The sequence below is a fragment of the Aureobasidium subglaciale genome (genome assembly GCF_000721755.1).
Source record: "Aureobasidium subglaciale EXF-2481 unplaced genomic scaffold scaffold_0, whole genome shotgun sequence".
In the NCBI taxonomy this organism is placed as follows: Eukaryota; Fungi; Ascomycota; class Dothideomycetes; order Dothideales; family Saccotheciaceae; genus Aureobasidium; species Aureobasidium subglaciale.
The window spans coordinates 1480952-1499127 of record NW_013566995.1 but is presented as its reverse complement, the minus strand read 5'-3'; the positions used below and the strand labels follow the sequence as shown (position 1 = coordinate 1499127).

The window sequence follows — 18176 nt, the reverse complement described above, 5'->3', positions numbered from 1 at the left end:
GGGTTGACGTCGTTATCCTCGAGGTCAGGAAGTGGGACCCAACGTGGCATCCATCAATATCGTGGGAACACCAACTAGCGACTTGTGATCAAAAAGTGCCGCAGTCATCAGAGAACAGCGTTGCTTGGATGCAATATCGACAAGTCATGGATGCCGGCGTTTTTCTGAAGGATGCTTGCAGATATGCATAGATGACAGATAAGCAGGCAGCGAAAGTCGATTGGGCAAGCAAGAAGAATGGAAAGAAGGTTCGGCGGAAGAAGATGGAAGCTGCGTGCGCCAAGAGAAAATGGCTGTTTCGCGTGTATGACCTTGGTGGATGCTTGCTTTTCTGAACGTTGTTCTTCAACGGCCTGGACGTGACGATGGCTGGAATCTGGAGATGTTGTTTGAGACGAGAGAACAGAATGGAGTCATGTAAGGAGGGGCAAGTGATGGGCAAACAACATGACAATCCCAGGAGAAGGACTGGAAATAGCACAGATTCGAGGTGCGGGAATGCGGCTTGAACAGCTAAAAATACCTCCAACCAAGGTATCAAGCCAAGCTTTTTCGAATCGACCGGTTGCAAGGAGAGGCTTGTCGACGCGGCGCGCATGGCTGCTTTTTGATGGCGTCTGGGACAGGGTTTAAGCAAACGAAAGAGGTCTTGGGCGACTGCTGTGTCACATTTCTCTGCCCTCTCTCATTCTCTCCAAGTGCCCAACGAAAGTGTGTCCAGCAGCAGCGCATGGCAGATGAGTTTCGTGGATAGGGCCGAGATCTACTTCGTACAGGGACGCCATGTATTCTGCACCGCCACGGGGAACAGCAAATGCACTGTTGCGCACGGCGTCGGCGGAACAAGTATCGCTACAACACCCGTCTCCCGGCCTGGAAAGCCTGCAGGGAGCATACATCAAGAATGTCGAGCGCCTCGAGCAATCGGCAGAAGAAATGAGTCAGGGGGGATCAGATATTGGCGACGAGATTCGCAGGATGAAACAGGAACAGGACCGGGCGTCATTACGGTCGAGCAGCATCAGCATTGCCTCCGAGTCGCCGGCCTCGTCCTCCACCCACGGCGCTGCACGTGAAGGGCGGCAGAAGAGCATCGACAAGGTCCTCAGCACGCGGAGCCGCAACCACTCGACCAGCAGCTACGCCAACTCGATCGTCGACGTCAACACGCAGGCTCGCTGGGGAGGCTACTCGCCCGGAGGCTACATCACCAGTCCCACCGTCTCACGAGTAAGCAGTTTCCACCGCCCCTCTGGCATGCCCGAACCCGTCCAGGAGGGCCGTCCGCTCGACTCTCCCCTCGCATCGCCCACCTCGTACTCGAGTCCCCGCCGCCAGCCCTCACACTACTCGCTCGCCCCGACCATCGAAGACATGGAGATGCTTGACGAGGAAGACAGACGCAACCACGACGCAGACAAGACCCCTGAGCCCCAACATCAAGAGTGGGAAAAGGCAAGCAGAGGACACAGCGACCCCGACCATGACGCCAACCAAGACTACGACGATCCGAGTCTGTACTCTCGCGACCAGCAGAGTCACTACTCCCAGCCAGACCAGCAGAGCCATTACTCTCAGCCAGACCAACAAAGCCACTACTCTCAGCCAGACCAGCAAAGCCGCTACTCTCAGCCAGACCAACAAAGCCACTACTCCCAAGCCGATCAGCAAAGTCACTACTCGCAAGACGACCGTCAGATCCCTCGACACTACACCCATCAACACAAGGCTAGCCAGGAGGAACAGTGGCAACAAGAAGCACACGATCTGTACCAACAGGCCGCCGACCAAGATGGGTACAACGACTTTGTTCAGAACCCTCCAGATCGTCCACAGACAGGAGACACTTTCCGTGATGCCAAATCTCTCTTCAAGGACTTTGACGGCGTGCATTACTCGCCCACCATCCAAGAAGAAGGCCAGGATAACCCGCAGCAACGCGTGTCTCGAGCGCCTCGTCAACCTCGTCCCATGTCGTATGCCCGCCCAATGTCTTATGCACAACCGCCACCTAACGATGGAATGGTCTACTACCCTGCCCCGGTTCCTCGCTTGTTGAATCTGCCCAAACGTCTGTCTCAGCTGCCCGCAGCCAACCAACAAGCACAACGTCGTTCCCAGGTCCTGAGTGCTATGCCCGCTGCCTCGAGACAGAGTGCCCCCTGGCTACCTTCTCTCGATCTTGGCGATCAAGATGCTGAAGAGGGTGCTGCACAGTCAAATAATTCTTCTCCTCAAATCAACCAACACCGCCGAAGCATGATGGACCTTCAGGCCAGTCGAATGAGCACTGCCAATCTGCCTCCTCAACTGAGAGCATCTGTCTTCTTCGACAACGATGGCCAAAGGCCACCTACCGAAGTCAAAATTCAATCTGCCTCAGCTGTGGCTACCCTCGACAGCATCCTTGCTGCATCTGTCAACGCCCCTGTCAACGTGTTCACTGATCATCCTTTTGCTGGCACCGTCAGTCAGGATTACTATGCTCAAGAACGTCCTGCCAATCGTCGTAGCGCCACACTCTCCAAGCTGGATCTGGCTTCGGATGACAATGCAGACAGATCAGGACACGACAGATCGCTGAGCGCTGGCACCGTTGATAAGCCCCTCATGTCTAAGCGCAACAGCATGATGACTGTACTCACTGACTTTGGCAAGTCGGATGGCAAGAAATTGAAAAAGAGAAACAGCAAGATGAGTCTGATGACTGATCTGGACATGAATGATGGCGGAGACACCGCTACTGAGTTTGCCAAGTCGCGACCTGCTAGCGTGCACTTTGGCAACCTCGACATCGAGGAGCCAGCAGAACGGTCTCCACAGCCAGAATACACGCACGAGGATGGAGATGTAGAGGCCGACAAACAGAGCATCTACAACGATGAGCAGGACATGAAGATGCCCTTCTTTGCCCAGCCGACCACTTTGCTGGCTGAGTTGCAAACCCGCAAAGCTCATCAAAAGTCTCGTAATCGGGCCGCTGCGGACGCCTTCCCCAATGGCATGCAGAGTACGCTACTTCAGATGGACGCCGTCAAACAGGTAGAGAAAAACAAGAAGCAAAAGCATGGACGCGCCAAACTCGCTTGGGAAGACCCAGGCCCTGATATGGATGAAGAAGATGAAGACGTCCCTCTGGGTGTTTTGTACCCTACGAAAGGCGGCCTGATCAACAGAGGCAAGCAAGACGAATCTGACTGGGACCGACCGTTGGGATTGATGGAGAAGCGTGAGTTCGAAGACAACGAGCCATTGAGCAGTCGTCGCTTCCGTCTCAAGGGCGTACCTGCCGCAGAAGCACGCCAAATCCGCCAAGAAATGGAAAGACAACGCCGGGAAGCTGCGATGCCACCGCCGGAAGCAGTTCCACTGCCAGGAGAAGACTCGAATGAAGAGGACGAGAATTCTAATGAGCCACTCGGACAGCGTCTGCGACGTCTGAAGCAAGAAAAAATGCTCAATACTGCACTGGGCGATGTTGCAGACTTTGACAAACGCAAGTCTACTGCCTTTTCCGAAGACATCCTCAGCACTTTCGGCGGCATCACAGGTGCGAAAGCCAAGACACATGAGCCCGAAGACGAAACACTCGGACAGCGACGAGCACGTCTTCAACGTGAGCGTGAAGCAGAGGCCAAACGAGGAGACACCTCTGACCCACCATCCGTCCGCACAGTCCGCCCTCCTCTCCTCCGCTCCTCGTCCTCTCTCGCCAACCTCCTCGCCGCTCATCCTGTCGCTCTCGAAACCCTGCCCCGCACACACAATGCTCCCGCAGCTGGCTCCCTCCTCGCCGACGCCGCACGCGCAGAAGAAGAAGCGAGACGAAAGCTCCGTGAACGCAACGCCGCACGCTCGACCTCCTACAACCGTCTTACCAGCGGCATGCCACCCCACCTAGCACCCCAACTCGCCCCACCCCTCCTATCTTCAAAGTCCACCGGCGCAGTACCTCAATACTTCGACCCCAACACCCTGCAACCACAACAAGCACCCATCATGTACCCCGCCCACATGGCTGCCGGGGGTATGCCTGGCTATGGCTATGCTCCCCCTCCATTCATGCAACCAACGGCGCAATTCGGAAATGTGATGGCGTATCCTATGCCAGGCTATGCACAGATGCAGATGCCTATGCAACAGCAGCAGATGATGCCTTTGCAGCAACAGCAACAGGCTTATGCTCACATGGCTCAGATGCAAGCAGCAGGCGGGATGCACGACCCCAATATGGTGAAGCAGAGAGATTTGATTGACAGGTGGAGGCAGAGTATCATGCATTAGAAAAAAAGGCATCTCTTGGCATTTCTTTATCAGTAAGAGTCTTGGGTATTGGGCGTTTTTTTTTGGTTTTTTTGGGGGGTTTTTTGGGGTTCTTTTCCTCTTCCCTCTGAGCTGGAGTACCATTGGCAAAGAGCGAGGCATATCTCGAGCATAGCAGCACATCACACATTGTCGCATCATATCATGCAGCATGACATAACAGCAGCACTAGCATTACAGCATCATCAAAGCCTTTTTGCATAATCTGAGTCTATTTCCCATCACCATCTTTCCACTATCCTATCGAATCTACTTTTCGCTTTGTGTAAAGTACGAAGAGTATAAAAGGGAAGCGTCTGATTATCTAATAGTCTATCTTGAGACAGCGGCCCTAGCTAGTGTGGGGAACCGATACAGATGCTATTGTGACCACTGCTGAACTTTCGGATCAGCCAGAAGACGTGGAAAGAGCGAGAGAAGAAGAAGCAACACAGGTCAGTGACGCTCGAAACTCTTCTGACTACATTAGCTCCTAAGGTCTAGAGAGCTCTAGTGTTTTGCGCCTTGGAGCAGAAGTGATAATGTGGAGAGTGACTTGGTGACTTGATGACTCTCCCAATTTTATCTCTCTTGAAGCCTTTCTTTCTGAACACGATAGGGCGCAGAGAACAATGCCGCGCTTACAGTACCAGTCTGTCAGCCATGGCTGGGGGGGTTTTGGCTGTTCGAGAGAGAAAGAAGAGAGTAAAACTATGGTCGCCTACTTTTATATCATATAGCCTGAGGTTTGTTGAGTGATATCAGATCTATACAATGTTTGAATCAGGACTGGAAGGGATATATTGTAGTATATAATTGCCTAGAGGTAGTTTGATTCTCTTTTCGTGACAATCTGCTTTCAATCAACTTTTGTGTGAAGCTTTTACTTTTTTGCTCTTGAACAGCGCGAATCAATGATAGTTGTGGTAACTAAGATGTTGTCTACTTGCAGTTCTTGGAAGAGCACTTGTTGAACAGCATATAAAAGTCAAGTATTCTCCGCTCCTTTGATACTGCTTCCACAACCAGCTATCATGTCTGACACATCTAGACGACATTGCCGGTATCAGAATGTGTTTGTGGCTAGACTTCTTGTCGGCATTAAAAAGTGAAGAGAGGGGGAGCGACCGAGAGAGAGGAAGAAGACAAGTCCGTGTATCTAGGTCCTGGCTGATTTCTTCATGTCAGTAAACTTGAAGGTATGCTTGCTAGTTTCGAAGACGAGCAAGTGGGGGGGACGTAGGTGATAAGAAAAAGGGTTGGAGACCTGATGACTCGCTCTTCCTTGTTGAAGTCTACCTTCCTGGATATCTGGAGACTTGAGGAGAAACCGGGCCATGATGTTCGTTCCACTCTTCCTCTGTTGGTTTGTGAGAGAAGTCAGTGAGTCTGAGCTGGGGCTGTGTTTTTTTTTTTTATCAGATGCATTCCAGTGTTAATGGATTGATTTTCGATATGCCTTTGACATCTATCTGTTACACCCAAGCTACAATCTTGCATCATATTGATAGCCAGTCACTTTTAAAAATACCGATAGTTCATCCGGTGATTTGTGAAATGGCTATAGATTAGCCACCTGATACTCTCGAAACCTACACAAGATAGATGAAGTCGGCGACATTATGTTGGTCGGGAGACCTCGCTTTAGTGATTCTTTGCACGGAAGATGGACAGGACTTGGATCTGAGCGTGGTTGATACTGTCTTTTGCACTTGGAAGGACATACAAAGTCGGAAATGAACACGCGTGTAAGCAAAACTACCTATAGCAATGGGGATACAAGCCATGCCCGATCATCATCCTTTGTCAAAGTTGGGAAGCAGCAGAATATCGTTCTTCTATTTCGTCCAACCAAATGTGTCTCGGATTCCTGCTTATACTGCAGTCAGTATGACACGATCGGTGACATTTGCCAAGCCTCTCTTGACAATGTTTCCAGGTAGCCTGTCACGCTCTGGAAGGATATAAAAGCATCGACTTCGGTCCCTAGAGCATTCTTGAGCACCAGATACTCAAAGCCGATTCCTTAGAACCACTCTGAGGTGATCATACGGACGAGTATGATTTGTCAATCCTTTACCGAGGCTAGAAGACGAAGCGAAAGGCGATGTCCAGGTCAATGAATCTCACCTCCGCTGTGATGGCTCGTTATCGATATTTTGTCCCTAGTATCGGAAAAAGAGACTGCGTTCCTAATTATCACCAAAAAGCAAGTGGAGTCATTGACCTGATCACTTCTTGTCAGGCGCTTCGAAGCTGTGATTTCGGTGGCTTGGTAGAGATGTGCCACTTTGAGACGGCGCTTCCTGTGCATGCCGCTCAGCATAGGCGGCTCGAAAGGTAAGAACAAGAAGACAGCCGCTTAGTGTCACATCCGTCACATAGTATCTGCGGATGATAGCTCGCCAGTTCACGAACTTCCGATACTCACGGGCATCAAACTGGCGTAGAGCATTGAACTTTATTTATCTCTTTGCGTGCTGAGGACGAATCATACAGATCTAGCTTCTAAGGCTAATTTTTGATATGGCCTGCGATTCGAGTTGGACTTGTCACTATGTTCTAGCTGTCTTGCTTCATCGTGGTGTCACGCCTTCTGGCAATTGGACTTTGAAGACCAGAGCCTGGTTGTCGAGATTGTAATCCGAGGCATCTGAGTATTTGTAGTTGCCAAAGTTCATGTATCCTATATTCATTCCATGTTAGCATCTATTACTAATCTCCGAAGAAAGAGTGACAATTACCATCTTGCGTAATGAAATCATTATCGCTCAGCGAAAATACAAAGTACTCGCCATCGCCAGAGCCAGGGTTAACAGGAGCAGTAGCGATGGACTCCCACTTCTCATTCAGCAATCCAGAGTCTTGGGCACCTCCATTATGCACACCAAATCTGTTCAACTGAGAGTTGACGTTAAAATCCAAGAAGGAGCAGTATGTAGCTGGCGTGATCTTCTTATTCAGCACTCCTTTTGTGGAGGCGATGGATGCGTTGAAGGCATCATTGGTGCTGGACTTGATGTTCGTAGCTGACGAAATGTCAAAGACGTCGATGTGGCGGTATATACTTTGGCTGTTGTCTTGTCCGTGGCCGGCGTTGGAGTCTCTGGCCAAGATGAAGAATTGGGTGGACGAGAGGAAGTGAATCTCTGATTGTCCAGCCACGGAGTTGTCATCTCCATAGAGAGGGAGCGGAACAACGTATTCGGCTTCATATACTGGTGTGGATGAGTTTGAGGCCAGAGAATACTGAAGTAAGCGTGTATATCTGCGGTTCTTCTTCTTCAAGCCTCCTTCTTGGTCCAAAGCGCTCTGGAGTAGTGCGTAGAGATGTTTGCCATCAGGAGATGCGGTAAGACCTTCTAAGCCTTGGTTGTTGGCTCGTCCTGAGGTAGGATCCTCGGGTGTTACTTCAAAGTCAGGGTTGTATACCGGAGCAGAGTCAGCGCTGAAACTCTCTGTTCCATTGCGAAGAGGGATCACTGCATTCGGTGGTCTGATTGCACTGAGCATCTTGCCTTCAGCCGAGAACTTGTAGACATATGGACCATACTCGTCAGAAACCCAAAACGAGCCATCAGGATTCAGGGTCAAGCCTTCAGAGTCCACGGACACATGATGGCCTCCTGTGCCATTGCCACCAAATCCATCACCTGTGTAGGTAGTGGCTGGTAGATCCGGGAAGCCTGGGAATTGAAGGTATGGGCCTTGAGCATCTGGGTCCAGACCAGTCACGGGAGTACCGTTGGGATCAGTAAACAGCACGGTATCCAGGTACTGGAGGTCCAGATTCGGACCTGACGGTGAATCAACTGTCGCGGTGGAGTTCGGAGACAATGTGATCGCAAACTTGTGGACGCGGTTCTGGAAGTTAAGGGTTCCTTGGGTGTTCCATCCTCTGTCTGTTTATCTCAGATTAGCAAGATGGTCATTGCAAGACCTGTCTCAATAGATGAATATTTACCAGGTAATGCCCACAAGGTGCCAGTGTAGGATTGATTACACTTCTTCCAAGTACTCTGATCAACGACGATCGAAGAACCTAAGCCTCCGAGGGTATCACCAAACTTATCTCTCGCGTTGCCAGCAACATAGCCGTATCCAGCCAATTCTTGATAGACATATGTTTGACCACCACAAGTCGTGGTATTGACCGCGGAAGAGCCACTGGTACTTGTCGGAGCAGCGGTAGCAAGGCTACTGATAGCAGCCAGAGCAGCAAGACGTGAAAGTAACAGCATGATGTGGAGGTAATGTCACAGCAGATCACCCACTGACTTACCTTCGGGTACTCGCATTGCTACTTATACAATGGAGCCCATGTCCCGGGGGCGATGCGTTACCCGCGGACTTCTCATGTTTCCGTGACGAAGTCAGTCATTATGCATGAAGCAGCAGATTGAATGCGATTTCGCCTCCGAGGGTCGAAGTGATACTCTTGCACGAGGGGTAGAGGAGCATGTTGATTGGTTAAGGACGAGCCGTGCGCCAAGACTGATGCTCATCAACCGCTTGCAAGGCAGTCGAGCCTGATCCCGTGTGGAGGCTCCGACATGCTTCAGTGAAAAGGGCCGTTGAGTTGAGCGGTTTGAGTGATCGCAAAGGCAGAATAGAAAGCTACTCGTAGGTTAAAGACAGGACGTGATGACCATGCTCCTACCACGAGAACAACACGAGGGTCCAAGCTCAACCGGTCGCAGTTGCGACACGTGCTATGTTCGCAACACGACTTTGACTGTTCCCTTTGCAATCACATCTCTTCGCAAAACTTTGATTTCGAGATTCCAAGCGCGATATGTACCAAATACTGACAGACCAATGGTATTCTAAGGCTCACCCGGCCAAACCTCATCAGCAATCGCTCTAACCAACTTCAACTTCTCAATCATGTCATCATAAGTCAACAAATTACCCTCACTGTGGCTAGCAAATCCACATTGCGGGCTGACACCAATCCTCTGCAATGCCTGCTCTCTACTCTCTCCGCTTCCCTCTGCCACAAAATCAGCAGCCTTGTAAACTCTATCTACCATCTCCTTCTTATTCTCGAGTTTAGGGAATTTGCTGGTGACAACGCCCAGGACGACGAATTTGTCCTTAGGCAGCTGCTTCAATGGCCCGAAACCTCCAGCGCGAGGGGTGTCGTATTCGAGGTAGTAGGTGCTGACGTTCAGATTTTGGAACAGCTTTGTTGCGATACGGTCGTATCCTCCTTCGCTGAAGTGGCGCGAATTTACAAAGTTACCACGGCAGAGATGAATTCCGAGATGCATGTCTGCGGGACGCTTGAAGCAGTCGTTGTAGAAGGAGATGTAGCTATCGAAGAGTTCATCGGCAGTCTGAGTGTTTGACTTGTCCTTCTTCCAGCCCTCGAGCATGGCCTCGGAGCAGAAGTCTGACGAGATCGAGCAGTCAGCCATATGTCCTGTATTATATGCAAATGGCTCATTGATACGTACAGGCGAGGTTTGGGTCGTCGACTTGAGCGTTTCTCAATCCTGCGTCGTAGAGAATTTGAAGTTCGGTCTGGTATGCCTTTGCAATGTCGGCAAAGTACTCCTGATCATTGGCATAGACTTCCTTGGGGTAAGCCTGTCCAGTCTTGTATCTCAAGTGATACCTGGTTCGCATCATCTCATCAGCAAAACTGAACTGTAGATGTGCGGAATACGAACTGCTCACCAGTTAGGAGCAGCGAGTGTGAGCTTGATGTGACCCCACTGCTCTTTGGACACAATGCTCTTCATGTACTCAAATTGCTCGATGTAACTGCTCCTTCCAGTGTGTTCGATCTTTCCATCACAGATAACGGTCTCACCAGGTACATGGTCTACCTCGAGAAAAGCAGCAATATCAGGAACATATGGTCTGAAGATGTCTGCATCCGGGCCTTGGATCTCGGTGAAGCCTTTGAGAGACGGGAAGAATGTTCCCCAGAACATGTGACGGCGATATTCTCCATCACTCAGAGCGTGGATCCCACAGTCTTGTTGTATCTTGACGATATCCTTGATAGCTTGATCCTCGATGGCAGGCAATGAGTCTTCGGTTGCTCTGTGCTCGTGTACGTCACGGCGGGCAGCCAGAAGGTTGTCGGGACGCTTGAGCGAACCTAGCTGCTCTGCTCTGAAGGGAGGATTCTTTGGTGCCGGCATTTTTTGTCTTGACCAGAGTAACGCAACTCAATTGCATTGCGATGGAACGTGTTGCAGCTTGTGGTGAAGAGCTGGGGAGACTCAAGGTTGATATGGTCTTAGATGCGGGGTTAAATCTGCCCCACTGTGGAGTCTCAATATCGAGTATGCGGTCATGCCTTTGGACCAACATTGATTCGAGCCTACAGGAGCTGATCCTGGCTCGTCTAATATTTCACACGAGTCGAGGAACTTTCGATCACTATATACAGAAGACAGAATCTGCCTATCTTGCATGTCTCCAACACGACCAGATGAGACAACGCTGTACCGTTATGCTGTTGGATAGATTCTTGCAGACGTTCTCTACCAATTCCATCATCTCCATCACGAATGATTGGCCCAAGCAACGCCCCCTTCCTTAACTCAACCTCGAGGCCGAGATGTGCTTCGGCCAAGAACAAACGACATCTTCTCAGATGCGACTTATGGTCTTTTCTTCACTATGCGTCAATCCAGTTCTCGGTGACAATTGGATGCAAACATGCACTCTTCCATCCATAAAGCAATCGGTTACCTGAGGCCTGATTATATGCCTTTCAGCTTCCATTCCGTCTACGAACATCAACGAGATGAGACCAATGCTTGCAAGCCAAACACGCAACATTTGCTGTTCCGTCTTGCAGATGTTTTTATGAGGACATGGGATCTAGGCTTCACTTCTTTTGGAGGCCCGCCCGTACATTTCCAAATTCTGCATCAGCGGTTTGTTGAAAGCAAGGGCGGCTATGCTGCTTGGGTCAGCGACCAGACTGTGAGTTCTGATTGATTCAAATTGTTGAGATCGGGACGACTGACATCTATCAGTATCATGAAGTCTTTGCTGTTTCACAAGCATTGCCTGGACCGGCGAGTACAAAGATGTTGTTCAATCTCGTCATGTATCATGCTGGTCTAGTGTGTGCCATCTTTGCCTTTTTCCTCTGGAGTCTTCCTGGAGCGCTGGGTATGTTCTTACTTTCGATCGGTGTAGGCAAGATTGGAGAGGTTCTTCCTGGTCCTGTGTATGGTTTGCTTTCTGGTCTTAATGCCTCGACTGTCGGCATAATCGCTCTCGCAGCTGTGCAGGTAATTCTTGACTCCTCCTATGATGTGGTGAAGTTCACTGACTAACAGTCATCGAAAGCTGGGCACAAAGGCCATCACTGATCCACTATCTCGCATCTTGGTCATCTTTGGTGCATGTGCAGGACTTTGCTATACCGCTCTATGGTATTTTCCTGCCCTAGTAGGTATCGGTGGTGTGATAGCCGTAATCTGGGATCTGTACCTCAGCCGAGCCATCAACAAACTTCTTGCCAAACAACGACAGAAACGTACCAACCTCCAACGTGCTGCTGAGGAGAACCTTGAAGACACGACTACGTCAAGCATCCCACTACAAAACATGACAGCCTCAGAATCCTCTCAAAGACGCACTGCAACACCAAGCACCCAAGATCCACCCTCCAAAACCTCGGTCACAAACACAGAAACCGCCAACGAAATCACCTTACAGACGCCGGACCACCAAGACCACACCTACACCTTCTCCCTCTACCCCAGCCTCGCCATAATCATCATCTTCTTCGCTTCCTTCGCCCTCTTCCTACCCCTCCGCGGCGTCATCTCTCCTCCTCCCGTCGTTCTAAACCTCTTCACAAACATGTACCTCGCCGGCACCATAATCTTTGGCGGCGGCCCTGTAGTAATCCCTCTCTTACGCGAGTACACAGTTCAACCTGGCTGGGTATCATCTAGAGACTTTTTGATCGGGTTGGCTATTATCCAAGCATTTCCAGGGCCGAACTTCAACTTTGCGGTTTATCTGGGGGCTTTGGGGGTTAAGTCTGCAGGGGTCACTGGATTCGTGGGTGCCATGTTAGGCTTCTTCGGCATCTTCGTTCCAGGCTTGACGCTAAGTGTAGGAGTAGCAGGGATATGGCAGAAATTGAGGACGAAAGCGGCGGTGGCGAGTGTATTGAGAGGAATCAATGCTACGGCTGTGGGATTGGTGTTTACAGCTGTGTATCGATTGTGGGAAATTGGTTATTTGACTCCGGATGCTGGGAGAGGTAAGAGTCTGGCTAATGATCCTTGGTGGGTGGTTGTGGCTGCTGTGACGTATTCGGGGTCTGCTTGGTTTAGGATTCCACCGGCTTTGGCGGTCTTGATGGGGGCAGTATTGGGGTTGTGTTGGTATGGTGTTGCTGGGCAGAGAATTTTGGGTCTGTGAGTCTGGGCACGTATATATGAGAGACATCTGGAGAGTGAAGCAATCGAGTCTTGCAGGAGTGATGTATGATGAGATGTTGATACAATGTTATCGTATAGGAGGATCAGCAACTACTCTAGAGCCCCATGAAAGTCACAAGAAGAGCACTGGACAGGAGTAGAAGAGAAGCACCGCTCACCGAACTAGCAGCACCAGTTTGGTCTTCCGTAGATGAGCAACCGCCAGTATAGTTTCCATTCCTCGCCTGTGTTGTGTTGGACGGATTGCAAGTCAGTGCCGCAGCACTCTGGGCATCGGTAGTGACCTGACCAATCGTTCCATCCGGCATGCCGCTAGACAAAAGCTTTGGTGTACACGCCATCACAGTTACATCCTCTAGGTTGCTACTCCCGCAGCCAGACAGTCTTCCAGTGGTGCAAAGGAGGAAGGGCGTGAAGCCGACATAGCCTGCTGTGCCATTGGGAATGGTCGATGTCGAGCCGTTAGCGGCAATCTGATAGGTTTTGGATTCCGCAAAGTCAATGTCGACGACTGAGGAGATGGTCTTGAAAATCGAGTCCCATGAGGACTGATCGGAAACGTTTACGGTACGACCTTCGGTCAGATAACCGCCCCATGGGACGACGCAGCCTTGCGTAGAATTGCAGTCGACACCTTGGCTGATGACGTAGGTACGGCTACTTGTCGATGTGTAGATGCCACCGCCGTGAGGGTTGGTGGACGTGTAGTTGGAGCAGGATTGTGCCAGAGCTTGCTGGACAGAAATAAGCGCAAAGATGGCAGCGAGTGAGGTGGAGAACATCGTGGCTGTGATGAATATCGATGTTTTGTGGTGAGAGAACAAGCCAAGTCGAAAGAAGAGAGAAGATGGTTACCTATTTATGTCGACACCCGACACGGCACTATGAAAACTCAATGATGTGACATGACGATTCATGCCCCGGTAACAAGAACGAAATGTTGGTCGATCGTAGTGATGTAGTACCAAACCGGTGACTTGACTCCTTCAGAGTCATGCCGGTGCGACGATGTTGCAGAGCCAAGTGTTTAAAGAATCCTTCAAGGCCGGGCTTGGTAGGTGTATGAGGCGATCGTTCACGCTTATTATGGGTCACGCGTTGTCCCATTCGAGAGCGGTTGAACCTACGTGTAGCTTTTTCCCGGATAGGTATGGAGTTCTTATTGTAGGATTATTGTTATGCCTTAGACTTTCCGGAGTATACTTGGCGAACACTTATACAGTTTTGCAGCCATGTCATGTCGGCGGTCTGGTAGATCGGTTTGGATCATTGGTCCGGTTCGCGAGATGACAAGCTTGTAGACTCAAGCATAGAGCCGGGAGAAACTGTACGAGTAAGCATCTAGGACTGCGCATCTCAGACGATGATATGTGATAGAGTTCCATTGGGCGTGGATCGTGAACATGCGCGGTGAATTCAGACAAATAAGGAAGGCGCGCCTTTAATTGGATCCGGTTCAGATTGTGAAAGCTTGTGCACTCGTTACAGTCTGCTCGCAGATCCGCATGACGAAAAAGCGAAAGTAGCCGTAACAATGTCTGGCAGACAGGAGTGGAAAACAGAGAGAGAGTTTGGTGATAGACAAGATGATAAAGAAGCAAGAAAGGACGGAGTAAAGTTCCTGGTGTGATTGGCCAAAGTCAGCCAGGTCAAATGGCGGCGTCTGATTGGCTCAAATTCTCACGCCGGTCAAGTCTTGGATGTCATGGACTTGGCCACGAGCATCGTGCACCCTTCACCTACGCCTCCCAGAAACCCGTCTTGTCTTCACGGTCGGCGACTGTGAATTCAATCTCTACACACATCAACAACATGTCGCGCGCCACATCAGCAATCACATCGGCGGCATCGCACCGTGTCGTGCCGTCGGCCAACGCCACCACCTCGAGACTCACCACGTCCGCCCGTGGCCTCGCTACCGTCCAGGACGCTCCCCCAGTCCAGCACAAGCGTGGACTCCAGGACCAGGATCGTATCTTCCAGAACCTCTACGGCCACCATGGAGCCGACCTCAAGAGCGCCATGAAGTACGGCGACTGGCACAAGACCAAGGAGATTATCAACAAGGGCCATGACTGGGTAAGCATTGCCACGCGTACATGGTCAATCGGAATGCTCGCTGACATGATTGGTACAGATCATCTCCGAGATCAAGGCCTCTGGTCTCCGTGGCCGTGGTGGAGCTGGTTTCCCCTCTGGTATGAAGTGGTCCTTCATGAACTTCAAGGACTGGGACAAGGACACCAAGCCCCGCTACCTGGTCGTCAACGCCGATGAGGGTGAGCCCGGAACCTGCAAGGACCGTGAGATTATGCGCAAGGACCCCCACAAGCTGCTCGAGGGATGTCTGGTTGCCGGTCGCGCCATGAACTGCACCGCCGCCTACATTTACATCCGTGGCGAGTTCTACCACGAGGCCACCGTCCTCCAGCGTGCCATTCAGGAGGCCTACCAAGCTGGTCTTATCGGAAAGAACGCCTGTGGCTCCGGCTACGACTTCGACATCTACATCCACCGTGGTATGGGTGCCTACGTCTGCGGTGAGGAGACCTCCCTTATCGAGTCCCTCGAGGGCAAGCCCGGAAAGCCTCGCCTGAAGCCCCCATTCCCTGCCGCCGTCGGTCTCTTCGGTTGCCCTTCGACCGTCGCCAACGTCGAGACTATTGCCGTTGCTCCCACCATCATCCGTCGTGGTGGCAGCTGGTTCAACTCCTTCGGTCGCGAGCGTAACGCTGGTACCAAGCTCTTCTGCATCTCTGGTCACGTCAACAACCCTTGCACCGTCGAGGAGGAGATGTCCATCCCTCTCCGCGAGCTGATTGATAAGCACTGCGGTGGTGTCATCGGTGGCTGGGACAACCTCAAGGCCGTCATCCCCGGTGGTTCCTCCACTCCTATTCTCCCCAAGAAGGTTTGCGACGACCAGCTCATGGATTTCGACGCCCTCAAGGACTCGCAGTCCGGTCTCGGTACCGCCGCCGTTATCGTCATGGACCAAAGCACTGATATCGTCCGCGCCATCTCCCGTCTTTCCAAGTTCTACCACCACGAGTCTTGCGGTCAATGCACCCCTTGCCGTGAGGGTTCCAAGTGGACCGAGCAAATCATGCACCGTTTCGAGAAGGGTCAAGCCCGCGCTCGTGAGATTGACATGATGCAAGAGCTCACCAAGCAGGTCGAGGGTCACACCATTTGCGCTCTGGGTGAGGCCTTTGCCTGGCCTATCCAGGGTCTGATCCGTCACTTCCGCCCCGAGCTGGAGGCACGTATTGCAGACCACGCAAAGGCACAGGGTGGTGAGGCGCTCGCCGGTGGCTGGCACCACAACTCTCACAAGGATGGTCTGCTCGTCTCTCCCGGCCAGTAGATTCTTTTTTCCTTGCAGAAACGACTTGTGTAAATATTTAGTTGCGACTGACCTCTTTTCCTTTTTGTCTTTAACGTGAGTACCTACGTGTATCAATCGGCGTTTCCTGTTTAGCTTTAGTTCTATATTCTTTTTTCTTGGAACGAATAGAAAAATGCAGATAATCTATGTTCCAACTTCTTTGAGCGTATTGTGATCGCTTGTGATCGCTTGTCAGCGCCTAGTGATTTTTCCCTACCAAAGACATCGTCTTCGTGTCCGGTAGAAAGGTTCAGACTAAGGAGTCCCCAGATCTTAGAGCGCATCTCAGAGCGCATCTCAATGCAAGAGTCCAAAGATTGACTGCTTAGGAGGCACGCAGACACCCACTTGAAATTTTGACTACCGAAGGCCCAAGGCATTTTAACACAGATCAAGAAGGACACATGGGGGATCTGGCCGGCAAGCTGGGACGACTGGTACTGGTGTGGGTATGGAGAGACAGGGTCCCCCTAGCAGAGTCGACACTACCGTGTGTTTGCAGTAATAACCAGGTTCCTAAAACATTGCAAGGGCGCAAATATGGATGTGTCGAAAGAATAGAACTTGGGGAGAGAGCTGAGGATGCATGGTGTGAGGTCGAACTGTACCTAACTCCTGCTTTCTTGTAGCATGTGTGACTTACTGGGACTTGGCCGATTCATTGATGGCTTTAACCAAGACTCGCCGGTTCGTCGAGGCAAACTTAGCTTTGTAGACTTCAAATATATTGAACTTGTCTGGACAATGTCATAGCCCGTTTCTGTATGTATATGTGGCCGTCTCTTTTCCTATAATACGTCGTACTGTGATGAAGTCTCCAAGCATAGGTAGAGTGAACAAAATTGGTATTCGGAAAGTGTAGTATAACTGAGCGCCGCGGAGAAAGTGTACAGAAGACGAAGACGNNGGGGGGGGGGGGGGGGGTATTGCTGGTGGAATTGTAGCGTCTAGTGCAAGTTCTTCTCGACCTGGGACGTGTGTTAGCGTCCAGTTGTCTCGTAGGAGATGGCTTGACACATACTCTCCATCCATTGCTGTATTCGAAGCCAGCGGGGGCGATTGGGCGGTCGACTTGGCCTCTGAGCCAGCCTGTGAGACGACGGTCGCGGTCCATCACTACGGGTGAGAGAGTCGGGTCAGCATTTCTGGAGTGTTGGTGGTCGCGAAGAGAGAGGAATATGCGCACTCTGTCTGTCCCATTGGTCGACGGAGTGTCTGGCGCGCTTGCCTCCGTTCTGGATGTTTCTGATCTTGGAGAGACCGGCGCCGGTGATGCCGAAGAACTGGACGTGATCTTGTTAGTGATGAGGGTGGGTAGTGAGACTCGGACAATCGCGTACGGCAAGACAGATGCCATAAGGCAATAGAGCTTCAAAGGGGACACCCATCGTGGTAGTTGTGTTTGCGTATTTTGCCCGTTCGCACCCTCGTCGTCGATACAGCACCCGCGATTGATGACCAGCTATGGCTTGGCGCTGGATGATGGGGGGTTTGGCCGCAGAATAAGCGCAAAAGCGGCAATTGGGCCGTCGAGCTTGCGACTTCTCCACAAGCTGCTGCTAACAACAAGAAGGCTGGGGGTGAATGGAAGCCCAGTAATCTCACATCAATTCGACACTCTCCTCTACCTCACTATACTCGCTGAATCTGTTGTCGCTCTACACGCATCTGCCGAAGAAGTCGCTCTTTGTGTCTACCAGCCATCGCTCCTGCCGTCTACCTCGCCGCCGCATCGACCTCAGCCTCACCGTCCAAGCTCCACCACAAACTCCACGTCACCGTCACCTTCTATCAATACCGCGTCTTTACGTGTTCTTTGCCCAGTCGGATATCCTTCATCTGTCTATCAACCGTATCAGCTTGCCGCGCCACCTGAAGCCTGCCCGTTCGACTTGCGCCGGCTCCTGTCTGCTAGAACGCCAAGGCTTCAACAGCATACCATCTCGTGCGCTCTCGATGCACTCTACAAGCATAGTCTAGACGTGCCTGGCTCTAGGACACTTCGACTCGTCTTGCGCGAAGACCGATCCACACACCCCCTGCAACAAGTTGCGATT

At 51.3% G+C, this 18176-nt stretch overlaps 8 protein-coding genes across 8 annotated transcripts; 3 read left to right on the top strand and 5 right to left on the bottom strand.

Annotated features, from left to right (window-relative positions):
• Nucleotides 1-783: 783 nt before the first annotated feature.
• Nucleotides 784-4284, top strand: AUEXF2481DRAFT_582 (uncharacterized protein; the record flags this gene model as incomplete). The annotated part of the gene is made up of 1 exon (XM_013493633.1): nt 784-4284. The coding sequence occupies one exon, from the start codon at nt 784-786 to the stop codon at nt 4282-4284; it is 3501 nt and encodes a 1166-aa protein (XP_013349087.1).
• A 2406-nt stretch (nt 4285-6690) lies between these two features.
• AUEXF2481DRAFT_93687 (uncharacterized protein) lies at nt 6691-8560 on the bottom strand. Its single transcript, XM_013493732.1, has 3 exons — nt 8267-8560; nt 7047-8204; nt 6691-6988 (listed from the first exon to the last, which is right to left on the bottom strand). The coding sequence occupies exons 1-3, from the start codon at nt 8541-8543 to the stop codon at nt 6879-6881; spliced, it is 1545 nt and encodes a 514-aa protein (XP_013349186.1). The 5' UTR covers nt 8544-8560; the 3' UTR covers nt 6691-6878.
• A 568-nt stretch (nt 8561-9128) lies between these two features.
• Nucleotides 9129-10519, bottom strand: AUEXF2481DRAFT_72047 (uncharacterized protein; the record flags this gene model as incomplete). The annotated part of the gene is made up of 3 exons (XM_013493731.1): nt 9985-10519; nt 9762-9922; nt 9129-9697 (listed from the first exon to the last, which is right to left on the bottom strand). The coding sequence occupies exons 1-3, from the start codon at nt 10455-10457 to the stop codon at nt 9129-9131; spliced, it is 1203 nt and encodes a 400-aa protein (XP_013349185.1). The 5' UTR covers nt 10458-10519.
• A 509-nt stretch (nt 10520-11028) lies between these two features.
• On the top strand, nt 11029-12711 carry AUEXF2481DRAFT_61301 (uncharacterized protein; the record flags this gene model as incomplete). The annotated part of the gene is made up of 3 exons (XM_013493729.1): nt 11029-11250; nt 11304-11564; nt 11623-12711. The coding sequence occupies 3 exons, from the start codon at nt 11029-11031 to the stop codon at nt 12709-12711; spliced, it is 1572 nt and encodes a 523-aa protein (XP_013349183.1).
• AUEXF2481DRAFT_151162 (uncharacterized protein) lies at nt 12691-13626 on the bottom strand. The gene has a single exon (XM_013493727.1). The coding sequence runs from the start codon at nt 13511-13513 to the stop codon at nt 12827-12829; it is 687 nt and encodes a 228-aa protein (XP_013349181.1). The 5' UTR covers nt 13514-13626; the 3' UTR covers nt 12691-12826.
• Nucleotides 13627-14543: 917 nt separating this feature from the next.
• On the top strand, nt 14544-16098 carry AUEXF2481DRAFT_577 (uncharacterized protein; the record flags this gene model as incomplete). The annotated part of the gene is made up of 2 exons (XM_013493627.1): nt 14544-14810; nt 14869-16098. 2 exons carry the CDS (start codon nt 14544-14546, stop codon nt 16096-16098), a joined length of 1497 nt encoding a protein of 498 aa, XP_013349081.1.
• Nucleotides 16099-16159: 61 nt separating this feature from the next.
• AUEXF2481DRAFT_150974 (uncharacterized protein) lies at nt 16160-16682 on the bottom strand. The gene has a single exon (XM_013493725.1). It carries the CDS (start codon nt 16497-16499, stop codon nt 16221-16223), a length of 279 nt encoding a protein of 92 aa, XP_013349179.1. The 5' UTR covers nt 16500-16682; the 3' UTR covers nt 16160-16220.
• A 384-nt stretch (nt 16683-17066) lies between these two features.
• On the bottom strand, nt 17067-17507 carry AUEXF2481DRAFT_576 (uncharacterized protein; the record flags this gene model as incomplete). Its single annotated transcript, XM_013493625.1, has 4 exons — nt 17067-17087; nt 17141-17235; nt 17306-17402; nt 17460-17507. 4 exons carry the CDS (start codon nt 17505-17507, stop codon nt 17067-17069), a joined length of 261 nt encoding a protein of 86 aa, XP_013349079.1.
• Between the last annotated feature and the right edge of the window lie 669 nt (nt 17508-18176).

What these genes read in the sequence shown, in the direction of transcription:
- AUEXF2481DRAFT_93687 (XM_013493732.1), bottom strand. Translation starts at nt 8,543, where the DNA reads ATGCTGTTACTTTCACGTCTTGCTGCTCTGGCTGCTATCAGTAGCCTT. An exon ending in CACCTTGTGGGCATTACCTG is followed by an intron (nt 8,205 to 8,266) that starts GTAAATATTCAT and finishes TGAGATAAACAG; the next exon opens with ACAGAGGATGGAACACCCAA. An exon ending in TGATTTCATTACGCAAGATG is followed by an intron (nt 6,989 to 7,046) that starts GTAATTGTCACT and finishes GAATGAATATAG; the next exon opens with GATACATGAACTTTGGCAAC.
- AUEXF2481DRAFT_151162 (XM_013493727.1), bottom strand. Translation starts at nt 13,513, where the DNA reads ATGTTCTCCACCTCACTCGCTGCCATCTTTGCGCTTATTTCTGTCCAG.
- AUEXF2481DRAFT_150974 (XM_013493725.1), bottom strand. Translation starts at nt 16,499, where the DNA reads ATGCCTTGGGCCTTCGGTAGTCAAAATTTCAAGTGGGTGTCTGCGTGC.